The sequence below is a fragment of the Mercenaria mercenaria genome, chromosome 10 (genome assembly GCF_021730395.1).
Source record: "Mercenaria mercenaria strain notata chromosome 10, MADL_Memer_1, whole genome shotgun sequence".
Classification (NCBI taxonomy): domain Eukaryota; kingdom Metazoa; phylum Mollusca; class Bivalvia; order Venerida; family Veneridae; genus Mercenaria; species Mercenaria mercenaria.
In genome coordinates this window covers 70,726,559-70,746,346 of record NC_069370.1, presented here as the reverse complement: position 1 = coordinate 70,746,346, position 19,788 = coordinate 70,726,559, and the positions used below count along the sequence as shown (strand labels likewise).

The 19,788-nt window shown below is 33.6% G+C and overlaps 1 protein-coding gene across 1 annotated transcript; it reads right to left on the bottom strand.

The window, feature by feature from the left end:
• Positions 1-1,642: 1,642 nt before the first annotated feature.
• Positions 1,643-15,752, bottom strand: LOC128546450 (uncharacterized). Its single transcript, XM_053516969.1, has 5 exons — positions 15,704-15,752; positions 14,727-15,113; positions 4,951-5,367; positions 4,294-4,317; positions 1,643-1,866 (listed from the first exon to the last, which is right to left on the bottom strand). Exons 1-5 carry the CDS (start codon positions 15,750-15,752, stop codon positions 1,643-1,645), a joined length of 1,101 nt encoding a protein of 366 aa, XP_053372944.1.
• Positions 15,753-19,788: the final 4,036 nt, after the last annotated feature.

Genomic DNA, 19,788 nt, shown 5'->3' with positions numbered 1-19,788 from the left:
TTTGAGTAGAAGATATTTTTGTTATATATTTGGGCCGTTAGAGAAAGAAACAACTGAAATATCGTCCGATCTTTAATAGATAAATCAAAGACTGGACTGGATCAGCCGGGACAGAATAGCCTAAGATGCCCATGTTTGCACATTTTCAAACACTTTCTACGTATTGGGGGTCAGATCTCATAAAAGCTCCATGTTAATCTTAAAGCACAACTACTAATACTATCTTTACAAGAAGTTTGAATATTAGGACAATTTATGATAATGGTTTCAAACACTCCCAAAAATATAAACGCAATGACATTGGCTTAATAATTATGTTCGTATCTCATTTTTTGTCGAAAATTTTGTTTCTGTTGAGTAAGAAGCGTTATATTTCCAAAATGGGGAGACATATATCAATCTGAGACCAAAACATTGACTTTACATTACAATTTGTATTTGAGCGGTAGTAGTGTCGGTAAGTTGCCGTTCGTATCATTTGAGAAAATTCAGGCAACATTATTTTAGATGGAGTTAGTATTGGCATTTTCACTTTTTATTGTTATGCAAAATTTGTGACTTCAGAATTTTGCGGAACGTAAACTCTATATCTTCTCTTATAGTTAAAACGGTTTGATTTGGAGTTAAAAACCTAGGTTTCAATGTTCTGCACTGATAGTTACCTCCGTTTGCCTGGCCATCGCCACTTCAAATAAACATACTGTAATTTTAAAGGTCCATTACTAAGGGAAAGTGAGTTGGCATTTTTTTTCATAGCCAGTGCATAGACTTCTGCAAGACACTAAATAATGAAGATTGGCAGGTCAAAATTGACAGAAGGTCTTTGGAACTCAAAGAAATGTATGTGTATTATGTTGAAATTTCAATGAATCGACAGAATGACCCCCCAGGTCTTTTTAACTTTCTTCATACTTCATAGAAAAATAATTGTACATATACCGCGATTTATTTCGAATTTCTACATACCAACTTTCATTTTCCAATAAAATGAAATAGTTTCTGTGCTTTTTAAAAGAAATTAAAATGTTCACTTTCCTTAGTATTGGACCTTTAACATGACTACAGTTAATACTAATCCAACATCTGATTTTAATGTTTTCTGCCCTGAAATATAGTATCTTCCGGTCGTGAAATCTGATATTGAAAGCTCATTTGCTAATTCGCGAATCGCTATAAAAAGTTACTACAAATGATAGCGTCGACTGCGCTCTTTCTCACATCAATAATACTGTCAAAACTAAAAGATGATTGCTATTAGTATCGTTGGTAGTTTTATACTGCAACCACTTTAGCCCTCTCTATTTCAATTTTCAAGCGGCCTCTGTGAAAATGACATCCTTACGCTATGCTAGGTCCACTTAGGACTAAATTAGTTTCTACAAATGAATACGCCATAATTCAAAGACTTTTTATCCTCAAATTGTCATTGAAAGATTACGGAAGGTTGAATTACACCTGTGTTGATTATCTGATGTAACTTTAAGCAAAAATGTCTGATAAAGTTCACATATATTTTTAATGATTGCTTTCAGGTAAAACAAAAAGCATAACTACCTCGACAGTATGCAAGTCTGGTTGGTAGAGAAGAAGAAATAAAATATCTTGTATAACTATAAAAAGGTGAGTCTCCTGGAATTTAGCTTCACATAAAACCACTGATACCAAGTTTGCGAAAGTAGCGAGCAGAAAAGTTCTTTAAGAAAGCTCTGAGATCTGAATTGTAGGCTTTCAAAAATAATGCTTGCCGTTTTTCAGGTTTGTTGGGTGCACCCCCAGATAGTGTATACACAGTATACGAGTGTGTAGGAGTTTGTTTATAAACTTTTCGGATCATGACGGGACAGATACCGTGATGGGATTCCAATCCTGAAAAAAAAGTATTTTAAATGCTGAATCCTGCATTATGGTCTATTTTAAGACACAGACATTTCTGTCATCAAGTAGTGTCTGGGCATATCTTACCAGAATAAAAGTTTGTATATTAACTTATTTTTTTATAAAAAGAATTACAAATTATAAATATTGTTATTTCATTTTTGTCTATCTGTTTAGGACCTATTTTTCAATAAAATGGTCACCTTATTTTCAAAAAGTGTTGCAACCTTTCTGTATGAGGGAGGTATGGGGTCCTTCCCCGGAAAATCATAAAATGTGTACATATCAAATCCATTTTAACACTAAAAGTACGACAGTTTTTATTAGGGTGCTATACCCTTGTAGGAAGTGGTACCATTGATAATTGTTTCAAAAGACAAATGCAGAATTCTAGTGAGCTTTTAGGATAAAATTATTAACACACACATAGATATAAAATATTAAATCTAAAAGCAATTCAACAGCTAAGAACAAAATATTCAGAGTAATGGAAATATTATTATTATTAAATATGACTTGGAGACAGATTTTTTACAGTGATTTGGGATTCAGAATTGTTTATTTAAAGTCAGATTTCTTTAAAAAGACTCAGCCCCTCAATAATATCAATAATCGGCCCCTTACTTCCAAACAATTATACAAATATTAGATTTTCAAAGTTTTATTTACTAGTAAAAGTTTGGATAATGGTTAGGCTCAATATCTTACTCTTCTGGAAAATAATACAATCTTTCTCCAGTCATATGACCCTTATCAAATTAGCAAAAAGAACTTGTCATCAGGTAGGATAGTTAATCCCTTACAATAAATAGAGTTCCCGGTCGTTAACTGTTTACCAGTACTTCTTTCACCAGGCTGTTTGATTCAGTCATCAGATAAAACTGTGCTACTTTAGAGGCTTAAAGTTTACTCATAAAATGTTTGCAGTATTTATAAAGAAAATAACATGAAGTTTGGGAGCCAAGCTGGGCACATAAGCATGTCCAAAAACGTGTGAAAACTTGAAAATAAAAACCCTTTAAGTTCTGACTTCAGAGTTGAAGGTTAAAACACAAATCTAGGCTAAGAAGTGAGCAAATACAAGAGAAGTTTATGATAACTATTAAAATTCACTTCCTATTAATTCTATTTTTATATTTAAGCATTCTGGGACAATCAAATAAGAAAAAGACAATTTGAGGTCATCATTAACACACTGTATCACTGAACGATTTTACGATAATTTTAGACGTACACTATTTCCATGTAATTCTATTTGCATTCCGTTACAACGAGGAATTTACCTAGTTACTCTTAAACAAACCTTATATATACGTTACCTTGACCAAGACTGATATGCAACCCAATCTTTCATTTCAATTAATTTTTGAGCGGACAATGTTTCCTATTTAGTGAGATGGCGGTAGTTACAGGATCATTAAGTAATGTACATACCAAATATCTCAGCTGAGGATACATTGTGAATTCAATTTTTAAAGTTCCTGCATTTCACAAATCTATCTTAAAAATTGACATACAGAGCGAGGCCATTTTTGATCCCAGGATTACGATTTGCTTAAGTTTGATACAATTTTATCAGCTCCTGAAGTTACAGAGACGACTTCTAGAGCTTTCAAAGTATTTCTTTCTGATGCCATAGCAATCAAAGGCTAAGCAATATTTGAGTAGAAGATATTTTGATAAACGTTCACGGCGTGCGGACTGATGGACGGATGACGGACGTCGGACAATCTATGTTATCTTTTCGGATCGTTAGAGAGTTTGTTAACCAGTGTTCCTGGATTATGTACCAGTACAAACCTGTTCCCCGCAAGTAACTGCCAACTTCCCCACATGAATCAGAGGTGGAGGACTAATGATTTCAGACACAATGTCGTTTATCAAATAGTCACGGAGAACATACGCCCCGCCCGAGGATCAATCTCACGACCCCGCGATCCGTAGACCAGCGCTCTTACCTACTGAGCTAAGCGAGAGGGTTCGGATCGTTAGAGAGAAAATAAAAAAAACAATTGAAATATCGTTCGAACAACGATACATAAATCAAAGACTGGACAGAATAGCGTAAGATGCCCATCCTACACTTTCTACGTACAGGGTGTCAGATCTCATAACACCTCATGTTCCTCTATCTCATAACACATCATGTTCGTCTAACAGCGCAACTACCTAAATACTTTCTGTAGAAGTACTTTGAATATTAAGACAATTTAATAATATGATAATGCTTTTAAACCAAGAAATAATAATGCAAAACGACATTGACTTGATAAATATGTTCGAATCGACTTCTGTGTCGAATAGTTTGTTTCTGTTGCGTAAGAAACGCTATATTTTGGGGAGTAATATATTAATCTGAGCACATAAACATTGAGTTTACATTAACAGTATGTTTCAAAGTTCTGCACTGATACTTACCTCTGTTTGCCTGGTCACTGCCACCTGAAATAAGCATACTGTAAATTTAACATGACTACAATTAATACTTCCAACATCTGATTATAAATATGTCTGCCCTAAAATTTAGCCTCTTCCGAATGCTTTTTCTCGAATCTCTATATAAAGTTCCCACAAATAATGGTGTCGACTGCGCTCTTTTTTACTCCAATAATACTGGCAAAGTTAAAAGATTGGCATCTGTATCGTTGGTAGTTTTATACCGCTACCATTATTTGCCTCTCTATTTCAATTTTCAAGCTGCCCCTTTGAAAATGACATGTCCACTTAGGACTAAAAAAGCATCTGCAAATGAATACGCCATAATATTATGTCCTTTGGGTTTTCTTTGCTCAAACTGTCATTGAAAGGTTACGGGAGGTTGAATTACAAAATGTGCATCGAATGATATAGACAAACATGAACTAAGATGCACAAATGATTATTAAGTATCGATATTGCACCTCACCCGAAACCCTACAAAAATGAACAAAAAATCTAGTTTTACTTTTCAGAACATCGAAATAATAAAAATGAGCAAATTCGCAAAATGAATTTCGAGCGACAAATGTTTAGCCAGTAAATATTCACATGTAGCAAAGAACATTTGCCACGCTACTAAATTTACGAAGTACTTACTGACATCAGCATAAAACCTAGGATTGTTTTGTGTTATATATGTTGTTCCGTATGGATTTCCACTAACAGAAACATAGCACTCAAATGCTAGCCTGTTGTCCTCTGCCCTGTTTGCACCATTGACTGTGGTGTTGTATGTAATTGTTGCTACTCGGGTATAACCACACTGATTGTCACTTATTGCAGTGCCCTCATCAGTTGTTCCTGCTTCTGGTTGATACCCTATAAAGTCATCCATTGTTCCCATTTCAGGAGTCTTTCGCCATCTGATTTTAGTTTCTGGTTTACTTCCAATATTAGCAGTGCAAGAAAGTTCCAAAACAGCACCAACATCAAATACTGCTGGATTATCAGATGACAATCCCTGCACTGGAAAACCATTTCTCTTCCCGTCTAATTGCCTTATTTCAGGGTACACTAAAAACAGTAAAGTATAAAAATTTAGAGTTGACCAAAAAGGAGAAGCAACTAAGTGTCATTGTCACTAAAATAAATAAAAGAGGTGTTGGGAAGGCAGACAAGATCAGGACAACCTTGGCCTTTAAAAGGCTCTCCAGGCTATATGGCAGAATATATTCATTAAATAGTTTTTTTCCAAGATCAAACACACTGCATGAGGCACTGTAAATGCTACTGTAAGATTGCTAAATCGGCTTATTCGTTGTTTCCATTTCAGAGGTCTTCCGCCATCTGATTGTAGTTGCTGGTTAACTTCCAATATTAGCAGTGCATGAAAGTTCCAATACATCACCAACATCAAATGCTCATGCATCTACTACATTACCATTCCGCTTTCCTTCTAACTGTATCATCTGAGGTTATACTAAAATGATAAAATATTAAGAGTTGACCAAAAAGGGCAAGCAGTTAAGTCTAAATAAAATAACTAAAAGAGGGACGCAAAACAAGAACAGGACAGCCTTTGCCTTTAATAGGTTCTACATGCTATTTGGCAGGATGTATGACTGAAACAGTATTGTTCCAGGATTCCTAGACAGGCACTGTGACTCATGGCCCAGAAATTGTGAAAATATTCATTAGCTAAGTCACTGAAATAATCATCTACATATTATATTTTGCAAAGATGTGGTAATAGATCATTCGAAACAAAAATAAAATAAACCCAAGCTATTCGTAAAACATGAATTTCACCCTTGATGGCCTGTCCCATTTTAATTCCAGAGATCACTTGACCTTGCCCTTTGACCTACTGACCTCAGAAACAATAAGGGTCATTAACTGACCAAAGGCAATCATCCTTTGAAGATTCCGGACTGTAGACCAAAGTGCTCTTTAGTTATTGAATGGATGTTTTCTGTATAAATGTCAATGTGATCTTGACTTTGACTTGCTGATCCCCAAAACAATAGGGCCATCTACTGATAAGTTTGAAGTTAGGCCAAAGCATTCTTCAGTAATCAATGGAAAGCAACCTTTCATCACAATGTCACCGTGAACTTGATATTTGACCCACTAACCTTTACAAAAATAGGAATCTTCTACTGGCCACAATTAGTTATCTAATGAAGTTCGATGACTATATGTCAGTTATTGATCGGAAACTGATTTTCAGCTTTAGGTCACTGTGATTTTGATTTTTGAGGAACCAACCCCAAACCAATTTAGTGGTTATATTAAATAAAATGTCATTTTCATTCAGGGCGTGAACATTTACTGCAGAGGATTACCAAAGGAACTTCTGTTAGGAACTAGAGATAGATTTTGAAACAAGAAATCGTAACCCAACATCCCCAACCCAGGGACAATTTTTACAGAAAGTTGTGAGCGAATACAACATCTTCTTTGGTGTGAGTTGTGATACATAAAAAAATCCATCAATAATAATTATATATTATTGTATGAAATTTGAAACTGTCTGGAAAGTTATACGTATTTGGACAATGCTTTAAAATGTCAGCAGCAACAGTGTTGTCGCTCCATTGAAACTGACTATCTAACCTAATAAATGTAACTATCAATCATGAATAGCAACAATTTTGTTTACAATAAAAAACATAAAACATGTCTAGTATCCCCATTTGGACAAATATGTGAGGTCCTTACTAGGATGCTACAGACTAGTAAAGATATTTCTACTTCTATCTAAAGTATCTTTTTAAAGGGAAAGAGGGCCACCATTTAAGAATTCTAACCGATGCTACAGACCAAGATCAAGCACTTTATGAGTTGCTTAAGAGTATTTCTATTTTAGTTCTAATGGCTCAAAATAGGGCTACATGCCCAATTTAAAAAAAAAAAAAAAAAAAAGAGAGGAGACTCTACAATGATGTTACAGATCGATCAAATTTCGTGAAGATTAATCTTGCGTTTAATAAGCAGAAGCTGTTAAAATGTTGCTGTAAAAGGTACCATGAGCCCCATTTGAAAATAATATAAGAGAGTCCATACAATGTTGCAACAAACTAAGTTTGATGAAGATCCATCAAGTGGTTCATGAGAAGAAGTCGTTCGAATGTGTTTCCTATGTCTAGTGATCCATAAAAAGAGGCCAAGCGCCCCCATTCTAACAAACTGAAAGAACAATGCGCCCCATTTGAAAAATATTGGGAGATGTCCTTATAATGATGCTGCAGGCCAGTTTGATATATATCCATCAATCGGTTCACGAGTAGAGGTTGTTTTAATTAAAAAAAATATATATTCTATTTTTAGCTCCAGTGGCTTCTAAGAGGGGCCAGGAATCCCCATTTAAACAAACTTGGGAGAGGACATTTCAGTGATGCTTCAGCTCAAGTTTGAGGAAGATCAATCAAATGGTTTAGTAGGGCTTAAGTAATGTTTAGATGTTAGGGAGAGTTACTTCTACCTTAGCTAAAATGATTGCGAAGTGGTGAGATTTTAGGGAGAAGTTTTGCTACCATGTCGAAGCATGCTTGTCATAAAAGGGAACAAAATGTATAATATACTGACTAAAGGTTAGGGTAAGTATCACCATGATTACAAAATATATACATTTAATGTACTTTTAGTTCAAATTGCTTCAATCCGACATATACTGGAGTCTGTTATTTATACCAACGCTCCAACTCTGCATTGAGCCACAGCTGTTTCTAATCCCGTACCGTACCCGTACCGTACATTCGTAAACTATAGGCTTTGTTAAAAAAAAGGCGGAAACTTTCATCGTTCTATGCCATCAAAATGCTTCAGAAACACATTAAAATCCGATTATTAAGAAATCTGCCATTTGATAATTTTATATATACATTCTAAGTCATTTGCTCAAACACTGAAAGAGTAGTTCGTGCCAACCTGCATTGTATAAATGCCCGCCACACCCCACCTAGTTGTAATTTGATTTAAGCGAACTCTAATATGGTGACCTATCAATTTTCTTTTTGTTTTAGATTAGGTAGACATAACCAAAGGTATGTGCAGAGTTTGATTAAATTCTATTATGTGAAACTCGATAAAATAGCAGAAGTACCAACTTAAAACTGACAAGAACATGCAAAATTAGCACTTGGGTCTGCTGAACAAGTATTCCTTTCTTTACAAAATCATGTTCTTTTGATTTCTCTGAGCATGTTTCAAATAGATATATTGTTTTCCTTCATAAAAATGCTTAGATAATCAAATTTATGCTGATTGTTGTACTTTACTGAAATATATTATAGGATTACAGAAATTTTGAAAAATGTTTAAAATAGCACCATATCTAGGGGCAAATTAATTTGAAACAAAGCTGGTGACCTAGTATTTTTATTTCATTTTTCAATACATCATAACATGATGTTTTAATACAAAACATTTCATCAAAATCTATTATTGAGAAAGAAAAACAATACGAAACTGTAGCGAGCGTCCTTAAACTGTTATTGTGAATAGAATGTAAAAAGAAAAAACATTCAAAATCCTACAATTGGCAAAGGACAATAAAAGAAAGGAAGCGTCCAGTGCTAACTGTACTAAACTTTAATTACGGAAACTCATAAAGGCGTTTGACAGTCGTTTGGATTGACTCTGGCGCTGGTATAGCAGTACGTGCCGTCAATAAGAATAAACGTGTTAAAAAAACGTCGTCGGACTGGCATAGCCAACTACACAGTCATACACCTGATGCAAGCGTCAACAAATACCTGAATTTCAGTTAAATTATTTTCGTCATTGAATGTGTCATTACCTGTTTTTAAAGTCTATTTTGGAAATGTCTTATAAAACTATAGTAAATTTTAAAATTGACAGCGTGTTTGGTCTTTATCTACTTCATTATAAAACTTTTAGAAATACGAGTACAATTATGTGGAATTAATGAAACTATACCAGTTAAGTTACTAAAAGAAAATGCGATAAGATACTGAGTTAAGTAAATATAAATCCCTACTACCTTGCCAGCAATTTGTTTACAAAATTCGCATGTAATTTAAACAAAAATAATTTAACATCCAGACAAAGACATAACGGAGTCTCTACTGACCGACTTCGGTCGCTTCTGAAATAATGGGGAAATTGACTCGCTTTCACACTTCTAGTGAAAATATCACAAGATCCTGTTGTTGGCGGAGCTTTAATTATGCCAACACCATGTATTTAAGTCATCTGATAATCGGTAAAACGGAGCGGCTTGGATTGCGCTAAATGTTAGATTTGAGTCAGGAGCTCCAAAGAGACTCAAGTCGCCCTTTGAGCCCCGCGTTTATGACAAACGCCCTTTTAGAAAAATCGTGAGAAAGGATACTGCCAAAATGCTTCTTACCAGTTTTGGCGTAATTCTGACCTGTAGTTTCAGAAGAGAAGGTGTTTATGTCAAGCGTGGACGACGGACGATGGACACCATACCATCTACCTATACTTAGAGCTTACCAAATGAAAATGACTTTGGGAGATAACATTTCTTTGGAACTAATGAAACTTGTTTTAAACAACACACCTGTGAAAATCAATACCAGTGTTGGTCAATGCATATAGAGCTTTACTGCGTATCAACCTAATGTATTGCAAAAATAATATTGTTATATTTACCTAAATAAACAATAAAAGTTTTAACTTAAGCCTGGGTTTGTATTCTGGAAATCTACAATCTTTAACATCGTTTGTAATATCTGCCACTAACAATTATTTTACTTTAGGCATAATTTTATTGTTAAATTGATGGGAAAGATGATGAGAAACCCAAGTATTGTCTTTAGTTAAATCACAGCTTTCAGAAGGCTGATGGGACGGAGCAGTTGTTTTGCTATAGTTATGCAGGTGAAACGATATTTTTTAATGTTATATTCGTGAATTTTGTCTGACTTGAACACTGGCGAATAGGCATGTCTTTTTTCATTTACAAATATTCCTAATAGTTTTCTTCTAAAGACAAATTTATTGTATATTTAGGGTTTATTGGCGTTCCTGAAATACCGCTTTCTGAAAGACTGAAATTGTCCTGTGGATACGGAGAAAGGTTTCAACGGCTTACCAACAGCATATAGGGCTGATTACACCAAACAAGAAGTGACTACTCATTGTTACATGTGAAGAAGTCCAAAATGTATTGCCATGCCGTTGATGAAATCTAGTAAAATGAGTCATATGAGGTTGTGGCAGTTATATTTTTAGCCGTTAGTTTTATTGCTTATTGTATTGAGAAAAAATCTAGACCATTTTCATTGTGAATTTCCAGGTATTAGTTTTGTTCTTTGAGAAAATGTCTACATACGCGTAATTGGTAAACAGCTATTTTCTGGGAGCATTTTCAGAGGGTGATGTTTTTCAGAACATATTAATTTTCTTATATGTAACTGGCATAGCATGTCAATATTTTTCTATTTTTGATAAAAAGACATGTCATACTAAATGACCATATAGTGAAATGCTCTAAAGTACTGAAAATGAGGTCTCAAGATTTCTTTGTTTATATAAAATAAAAAAGAAAGTAATTAGTAGAATGTAACCTATAATACGAGACCGTAGATCTGTTAATAGTGAAGAAATGTGACGTCACCAATAAGGTTTGCTATATAAAAATAGTGCATTCATCTGGGTTCTTCCTCCACCATCAAACCCAGGAAGACGCCATGTGACCAAAAATTGTGTCGGTGCGACGTTAAACCCAACAAAATAAATAAATAAACATAATTAAATTATAGATTTTGCATTCATTTCGGTGTTGTTTTTTGTTTTTTTTTTGTTTTGTTTTTTTTTAAGTTTCTATATCTTTCACATCGCAAACAAAATGTGAACTGGACCGAGAAACGCTTTATACTGAACTACGCACTTTACCAAATTTTTAAAAATGTAGTCAGTACAGTTTTGAAATTGTATGTCCATGTTAGCAGTAACATATAGATTATTCATGAATATATTAATAGATGATGTTTTTTCCAACAGTCCGTTCATTTTGTGACTCATCCCACTTTCTAAAACGTTTTAGAAAAAATATACTCGCTGAGAAAAAATAATTAATACTGATCGGAAGCGTTAATTAAAACACAAACGTATTCACAGAACAGAAAAAACAAAACAAATTGTTCTTGTTAGTAACCGTTAATATCATCATTATTTTTTGTAATGTGTGTCATCCGTACGTGTTTATGAATTATACGCATATAAATTTTGTAAAATGCAAATAAATTCTTATGATCGCATAATTTGAATTTATTGAAATATTTCGAAATGTTTTGAACAACATGTATACTTTCCAAATACACTGACATGCATAATTATTTGCGGCCACACATTCAGTTCTTCGTTGAAATAATTAGCACCTTTGAGTTATACGTATGTTCTGTTTATTACAAATGACCACTTAGTGTGACATGTAGATATTTGACTTTCGGTAATAATGTTTGGATGCTGTTGCTAATCTTATGCACCCCCATACTTTTCTATCAAATCATGCACAATTATGTTTTTTCAATAAGGAAATGTTTGACGGACCACAGCTGACATCTCAACCATCTCATTAGCAATCATCTGTTGTTGTGAGAATTAAATCAGTTGTTTAAAATGAAATAGAAGTTATGATTGCGACTGTGCTGATATATGCTTGATTGTCGTGAATCAAAAGTATTTTATACTAAATGTTTTAACCGCAAGTGTTTTTCTTCGACGTTTCGAGTCCAAAAATACTGTGCTTTTCATATTCCAAGACTCTAGAACTGTTCTTGTGATGCTAGATTTTAATAATATCATTTGCAGAATATGGTGCAATGTGCATTTTTTAAAGTTTCTTTTTTATTTGCTTAATACGCTGTTTGAAAACCCGGACCTTGGTCTCCTTAAAATAATCTGTATAATTTATTTTGTATATTTTCTACGTTTGTTCCAAAATATTTATTTAACTAGTTATTGTTTCTGCATGTTATTTATTATGTTAACAAGTGCGTCAGGCAGCATATCTCTTCGAAATTTACTGAGAGTGATACATGTATATAGAAAGCAATTCGCGCATTACATTATGGTGTAACTGATATATGTTCTATTAATAGAACACAAGAGCGAGCTATTATCCGCTTCCAGTCGTTTTTTTTTCCCAACCATGCATTGGGGAATTCGTCTCGGCTAAACGCATAATTTGCATTACACAAACACGGTAATGATACCTATAGTTTCAAGGGATAATAGCATTGTAATTCGGTCACATAGAAAAGCAGAAGCACACGATTCGTGTCAAATCTCCGTAATGGTTATTTTTAGCCCACAAGTATATATTAGCACACAAGGCTGTGTTATTGCGCTTTTTGATAAATATTGCCAACATTAAACGCATTCTTTTTATATGATACAAACTTTGCTGGATATATCTCGGCTAGGTTAAATATGATAGTGTAATAATGCAAAAAGGTTGTTAGTGAAGGAAGTAGAACTACTTTTACGCACTATTTTGTTAGGCTTTTAGCATTAAGAAATGACTTGATTTTTGAAAGACTGTATTAACATTGAGGCGGATACTCCGCCCCAATAAAAGGGTAATTTCACGTAACAGACTGCCCGCATAGCTCAATAGGGAAAACATAGTCAAAAGAAATTTCGACTCCACCTCTGTTTCATGCAGAGAAGTTGTCAGTTACTTGCGGAGAACAGGTAAGTTCTGGTTCAGAATCTAGGAACACTGGTTAGGTTTATTGCCCGCAGATACATAACTGAATCCCGTCGAAAAATGGTGCTTAACCCAAAACAATAGATAAAAACTATTATTAACAACAAAGCATGAAAGTTAACTTAGGTGTCTATGACCTTTGAGAGAAAGGTCTTGGTATTGCACATGGTACATTGTATTCTTATTGTTAATATTTATAATAAGTTATTTGAATATACATCCATGAAAAAATACAGACAAGACAAAAAAATATCAAAACATGTTTATTACAATCTACCTGCCTCCAAGCCAAGGTCAGTTTGTAATAAAAATGTAATAATCTGACTTCAATTAAAGGATACCCTAGAATATTCAAAAGAATACGTTCGCTTCGCTCTCAATAACTTAGTTTTCTGTTCTGTTCCATATGCTAATCAGTTTGAAAGACAGGCAGTATTGATGTAATTGACTTTAATACAACCTAGGATATTCTAGAACCTTCAGTCGCATATGTCTTGCTTCTCATGCAATAATTATGTTGACTATTTAAATTATAAAAATATGTATTTAAAATGGCATGTCATTTTTTTTACTTTTTTGCCTAACCGTTTGCACAGTAATAATGTATGTAAATGGATAATTCGAACCAAGTTTTCTGAGAAATGAGACTGTGCAAAAAGATCCTCTAAATTTCTAATGGTTGCCCACTAATTGTTGAATCTGACTAGAACTACTGCAAACAGTGATTTTATTCCCTGTGTGTCAAGGACTCATAGACATATGAAATCCGGCGTCCGTCCATCCGTCCGTCCCTTACAATAACTTTCTTTTCAACTCCTTTTACAATTCTCATTCAATTCAAATAAAACTTAAGAGACTTTTTAACCTACGTTCCTGTTTCGACTTCGCACGTATGTTATTCCTTAACATTATTGCTATTCAAAATATATTGTCTCCAGTGTTTTGAGAAAACTCCTTGAAACTGATAGGAATACGTTTACATTTACGTACATTTACGCTGAAAGGGTCTAATAAAGCATAAAGGTGTCCGGTGCCAATTAATTTGGATAATTTACATTTGCCGAAAGACCTCCCGTGCTAATGAAATAAATGTGCCTTTTAAATACGCTGTTATCTTGTTTTACTGAAAAATGTGTTAACGGACATATCATTCTGTGCGTGGAACTAGTTTTTTTTTAAACATTTACACTGTATAAAGAGCTATCTATATTGCAACTAGTGTTCTTTTCTCCAAATATTTGTCACGTTTTATAATACACCGTGATCTGGGAGATTTATTTTCAATACAAGCGTTACCTCACACTTCATTGCCTTAATTGTGTATAAATGTACGGAATAAATGTATCAGAGTGTCCTTGAAAGTCTTAATAAGTCATACTCACGAATTTTTACCATTGTTTTATAGAAAATTTTCAAGTGGACTACATGATTCCAGTTTTTTTTAGTTGCGACACTCCCGTGACCTGCACTCCGATGTACTTGGCACGGTAAAATGCGCTACGAGTCATCCTTTACGGACTGACACCGTTTGTAATCACAAGAGATATAATTTGCTGAGAGAAGGTAACAAGGGGTCTACATGATGCCAACATGTAGCGATTGTGATTTACTTAATCTTCCTAACCTCCAAAGATTTTAATTCTCATTGCTGTATGTTTCGAAAGAAGTAGGTGATATCTTTCACTTTAGTGCTTACTTCTACATAGTCGTAAGGAAAGGATACACTTACCATAGGCTGAAAAAGTACCATTCTTTTCCAATGCCAATGGAGTACTAACTGTAGTACTTTTATATATCAATACACATTTGTAAGCCTTGGCGTCGTTGCACTGCAACTTACTTATATTCATGCTCACTGACAAATATGTGTTTCTGGCATCATACGTGCCTTCAGCAACAAAATCTTTGTTGTTTGTTACTTTTAATACAGGACCTTCAGAGTTTTCCATTTCCACAACTGATTCAAAAATACCTGATCCTGACACAGTTTCTCGCAGTATCTGAATAAGGTAAATAGTTTGAACATCGTTTTCAGTGACATCACATGTCAGTGTTAATGTTCCAGTACTACCAATCACAACTCTATCTCTTGAAATAGTGAAATCTATCCCCGTAACTGAAAATTAACAAAATAATGGTATTAAAGTCTGCCTGTTACTGTTAAATGACAATATGATAAAAAAATAATGATAAATTGTAACAAATATTAACTTTATATTGTTCACACTATACAATCGCAAAGACTATATTCCAATATTTTCAATGATGTTTTAAATGTTTAGAACGCAGGTAGCTAAATGATGTCCCGTTATCTCAATATCACTTTGATTTTTATCAAACACATCCTTGAAGCCAGCAAGATTCAAATAAACAGTCGAATATAGCACAGACTCATTTGATGAAATATCTATTGCCTATCATTTGATATGTTTCATATAAAAAATACTTATCGGCACTCACACATTATTCCAGTGTATGTATTCTTAATAAATGTGTAAGGTACCAATTATTGCACTTGTGGATAAAAGTTTTCCAGAGGTAGTTTTATATAAAAAAACCTCCACTGTGGCGTTCCTTATCTGACCTTGGGTACAGTTTTCAGGAACTCTTTGTGTAAAATTCTTACCTCTCAGTCATGTCATTTTATCACATATGTAAAACCCTAGAAAGGAGTCACTAGTCAATACTTCATGTAAAATATCTTACTGCTAAGCCTAGGAGTTTTGGAGGAGACGATTGTTTTAAAGTTGTCCATGTGTAATGTTTTTATGTATAACACTGACCCTGTTGGTGCCCTAAATTAGGGGTCACTATTCCGTGATTCTTAAAAAAATATATTCCATGCTATGTAAAAACGCCCATTCCTGAAGGACTCCAATTTCAATTCCAGTGTCACATTTAAAAAAAAATACTTGAATGAGGTCCATGAAAGAATGCTGCAGACAACGTTTGGTGATTGGTCACGACACGATCCATCAAGTGGTTCATGAGAAGAATAGATGTCAAGGGATTTATGTTCAACTTTATTTTAGATCACAAAGCTAGCATTGCTTGTATGCTAGGGTCAGTCAACTTAAAATTTGACATTTTGTTTCAAAAATGTAGGCAGCAGAAAAAAATTAGTCGTTTCTAATTTAGATAGTTTTATTTGAATATTACCATGGTATAATCAGATAAAGCCAAAGTAGAGCTACAAACTAAGTATATGTGTTTATGATTGTATTTCGGTTCAGTTTATTGGTCTTGAATTGAGAGTACATTGCAAAGAAGTGCATGTAAATGACTTATATTCTTGAATTCATTTCAGATGGTTGTTTCTTTAATGTCTCAAGCACTGATTGTCTATGCATTTTAAAAATTCTGACATTAATATGGATATATTTACTGGCAGATTAATTGAAAGACGAAACATTTGATCTCTTAATCATAACAAGCTTCAGCTGAGTGTGCCCGCTAGTTCTTGTTACCGTTATTGATTAGCAATAACCTTAAATCTGCTAATCCGAAATGTGCTTCCGAACAAGACACACGTTTCAAGATAGTGTTCATATATCATATATTTTACAAAGAATTCTGTAAATTGCAATTACTTACATAACATTTCTATCATAATAAATTTTAAATGATAGCTTTATTATATTATCATTTAAATAACTAAAGTAAACGTTTAAGGCTCATGCATACACATTTCGAAATATTCTTTCATGTGTAACAGAACGGGAATGTTAAAAGGTTATTCAGTCATGTTCGGTTCAATACGTAGATATATATCATGGCGAGTGTTCAGCTGAAAAATCATAGTTGACGAGCCGATAGACCTGTTAGTTGAATATGACTGGGTTTGATTACAAACATATCCCGTATTGTACTGATTTATGTTAAATAACGTTTTATGTTTAAAAGAAAAGAAAACAAGAACTTCATCTAAAAGGAATAACAAACCCGATCTAAAACAGAATGTGCCAGGGTAGTAAAAACGGGTATTAAGCAGGAGTTATCAGCAATTGATTTCGGAATTGAGAGTGATAGGGTGTGTGGACTAAAACAGATATCGAGAAACAAAAGAAACTGAAAGTAAAAAGAATTGTTTTTGTACTTTTGTTGTGGTTTTATACATTTTAGAAAATGGTTTAAGACATCTTCCACATCAAATCAGCTTTGTTATGGACTGATTAACAGCCACATCTCAGAAGTTAATAAAGGAACAAGGAATTAATAACAGGCACACTTTAATTATGTAATATATGAACTTTTGTTATTTATATCGATAGCTAATGTTATCTATTTATGTACTACCGACTTTCATGGACTTTAAACAAAAATTTTATCTGTATCTGTATGTATCAGACTATATTTGAAAAATTCGAACGGTTTTAAAGGCAGACAAGTGAAATCTTTCCTTTGATTGTTGCTAACCCTTGGGAAAATTATTACGTAATAGCTAAATTATTTTAGAGTTGTACCTAAACATTAGCTTAATTGCTCCGAGTCGGAAAACAAATTGCGACGATAAATACCACACACAAAAACACGTCCATGCATGTACACATTACATATGATTTATAATGTCGTTCAAGCTATGTATCAAAAACAAGGATGTAGAATATGTACCTTGTACTGCAGAAAGTATGGCACCCAGGCCAAAATACTTAATAAATCCTGTCATGTTCTGTTGCTTCCTGATTCGCACATTTGAAAATAAATATGACAGTCCACTGATTAAACAACCTACCTATGTTGGTTACAATAAACCTATAGCATTTTTGTTCCGGGTTCAGTTTACTGTTTTCCCTTTTAACGAGGAAGTACTTGTTTCATAAATTAAATCAAGATTGAAAACCTTACAAGATTTCTTGCTTCACTTCTGTTTCATGACGGGAAATTGTTGGCTACTTATGGAGGTTTGACGGATTAAATTATCGCCTTCTATAACTGCAGAATAGTAGTAATATTATAATATGACATTAAAAGGAAGTTGCTGCAAGATGCAGCCAAAGGAAACTTCGCACCAAACAAAGCAGTGCATGTAGTACTAATAGAACAGGGGGTGATATAACGATGCTGGTGTCTTTGTTGTAGACCCTACGTACGCAAACTGGATTTCATGAATGTTGGACAAAGAGGCGTGAAACTCACGGCGTGAAAGGAAAAAACAATGTGGCATTTTAGATTAACATTTGGCATAATAATATGCCACACAAAACTAAGATTAAGGAGGTAAATAACGTCCTTGTTAAAATTAACAAAATTTTATGAAAAATACTTAGAAAACATGTCAGGATTTGAAAAATATTTTATTTGTATTTTTGTGAAAGTTTTAATTTCAGTTTTTAAATCATCGCGGTTAAACTAAAAAAGCAGTACAAAGTAAGAATAATAAGTGTTTATAAAACGCACTTAGCAATCGAGCTAAAACAAATTAGTACAAACTCAAACAAATTAGTATAAACTAAAGAAATAACACGTTAATTACCAAGGACGTAAATACCTTCTTCTAATAATGGCATACATATATATATATATATATATATATATATATATATATATATATATATATATATATATATATATATATATATATATATATATATCACCTTTTTATCATCTTTATTATTTAAAGAAATGTACACTTAAAACAGAATGGCTCGGATAATTCACACCTTCAAGCATGTCTGTTTTTTTTGTCATTTGTATCATTAAACAATTTTATATGAAAGGAACTCATGAAATAAAGTCGGAAGATGTGTCTTTTATCACAGATTGGTTATTTGCATTGCACGATTACAAAACGCGCAGATTGGTTATTTGCGCGAAACATTTGCACAGCTGTTTCGCAAACGGTATTTATTGCAACAAATGGAAGAAAAAAACGGATACGCTTATATTTAAAACAACATTGGTAAGCCATCAATATGTGCTTTAGAAATTGCATTCATATGTTTTAGAGTTAGAGTTGACGGATCAAAACTATGACTTTCTGGCGCGGTCATCAAACTGAAAAGGAAAAGAATTTTCTATATGATGTCAAACAAATATTGCTTTATTTTCTGCTCTTTGATTCTTTCCCCTGTCTTGCGAAAGGTATTTTCTCATTTGTGTTTATAAAGTTGGTGCTATTATTATGTGACAGGCCATTAAAATGAAATTTAAAATTTTGCAAATCGAAAGGAATATATTGTCATTTACGACATACATTTTACTTTCAAAAAGCCATTACAAATAAAACTACTCAAACGTTTTTAAGGGATCGTACAATTATCTTTTGTCACAAACCGTTTAGAATTAATTTGTATATAAAAACGTTCTGACATAAATATGCACCTTTTACGTCAAAAATCCACAGGTTGCCATTTGTTCATTTTAAAATGTTTGTTTCCGTATACCGAATCCAAGCTTTATATTTTACGCTATCCGGATAAATGACGTTACGTCATTACATCCGGTTTTCTCAAACGTACGTGTCGAGCTACCTTAAAGTCTCAAGGCCACAGAACAAGTCTTAGAGATCTTTACCAGAAAAAAGTATTACAACTTGAATAATACAGTTAAACTGGTCTAGAAATTTTATCCAGGGAGTACTTCACTAATACCTGTCATTAAGATATATTCATGATCATATTTATGCACAGTATATACATAAAGCACGTTTACAGATAGTCTGCCTATATATCCGAAAAAGAGGCATAAAATTGCCTTTGATGGCATTTTTTGTTAATGCTCGACAGTCATGTCTATTTATAACTTAATAAAAATGGAAATGCTTCAAGGAGGCTGTCGCCTTCTAAGGGTCG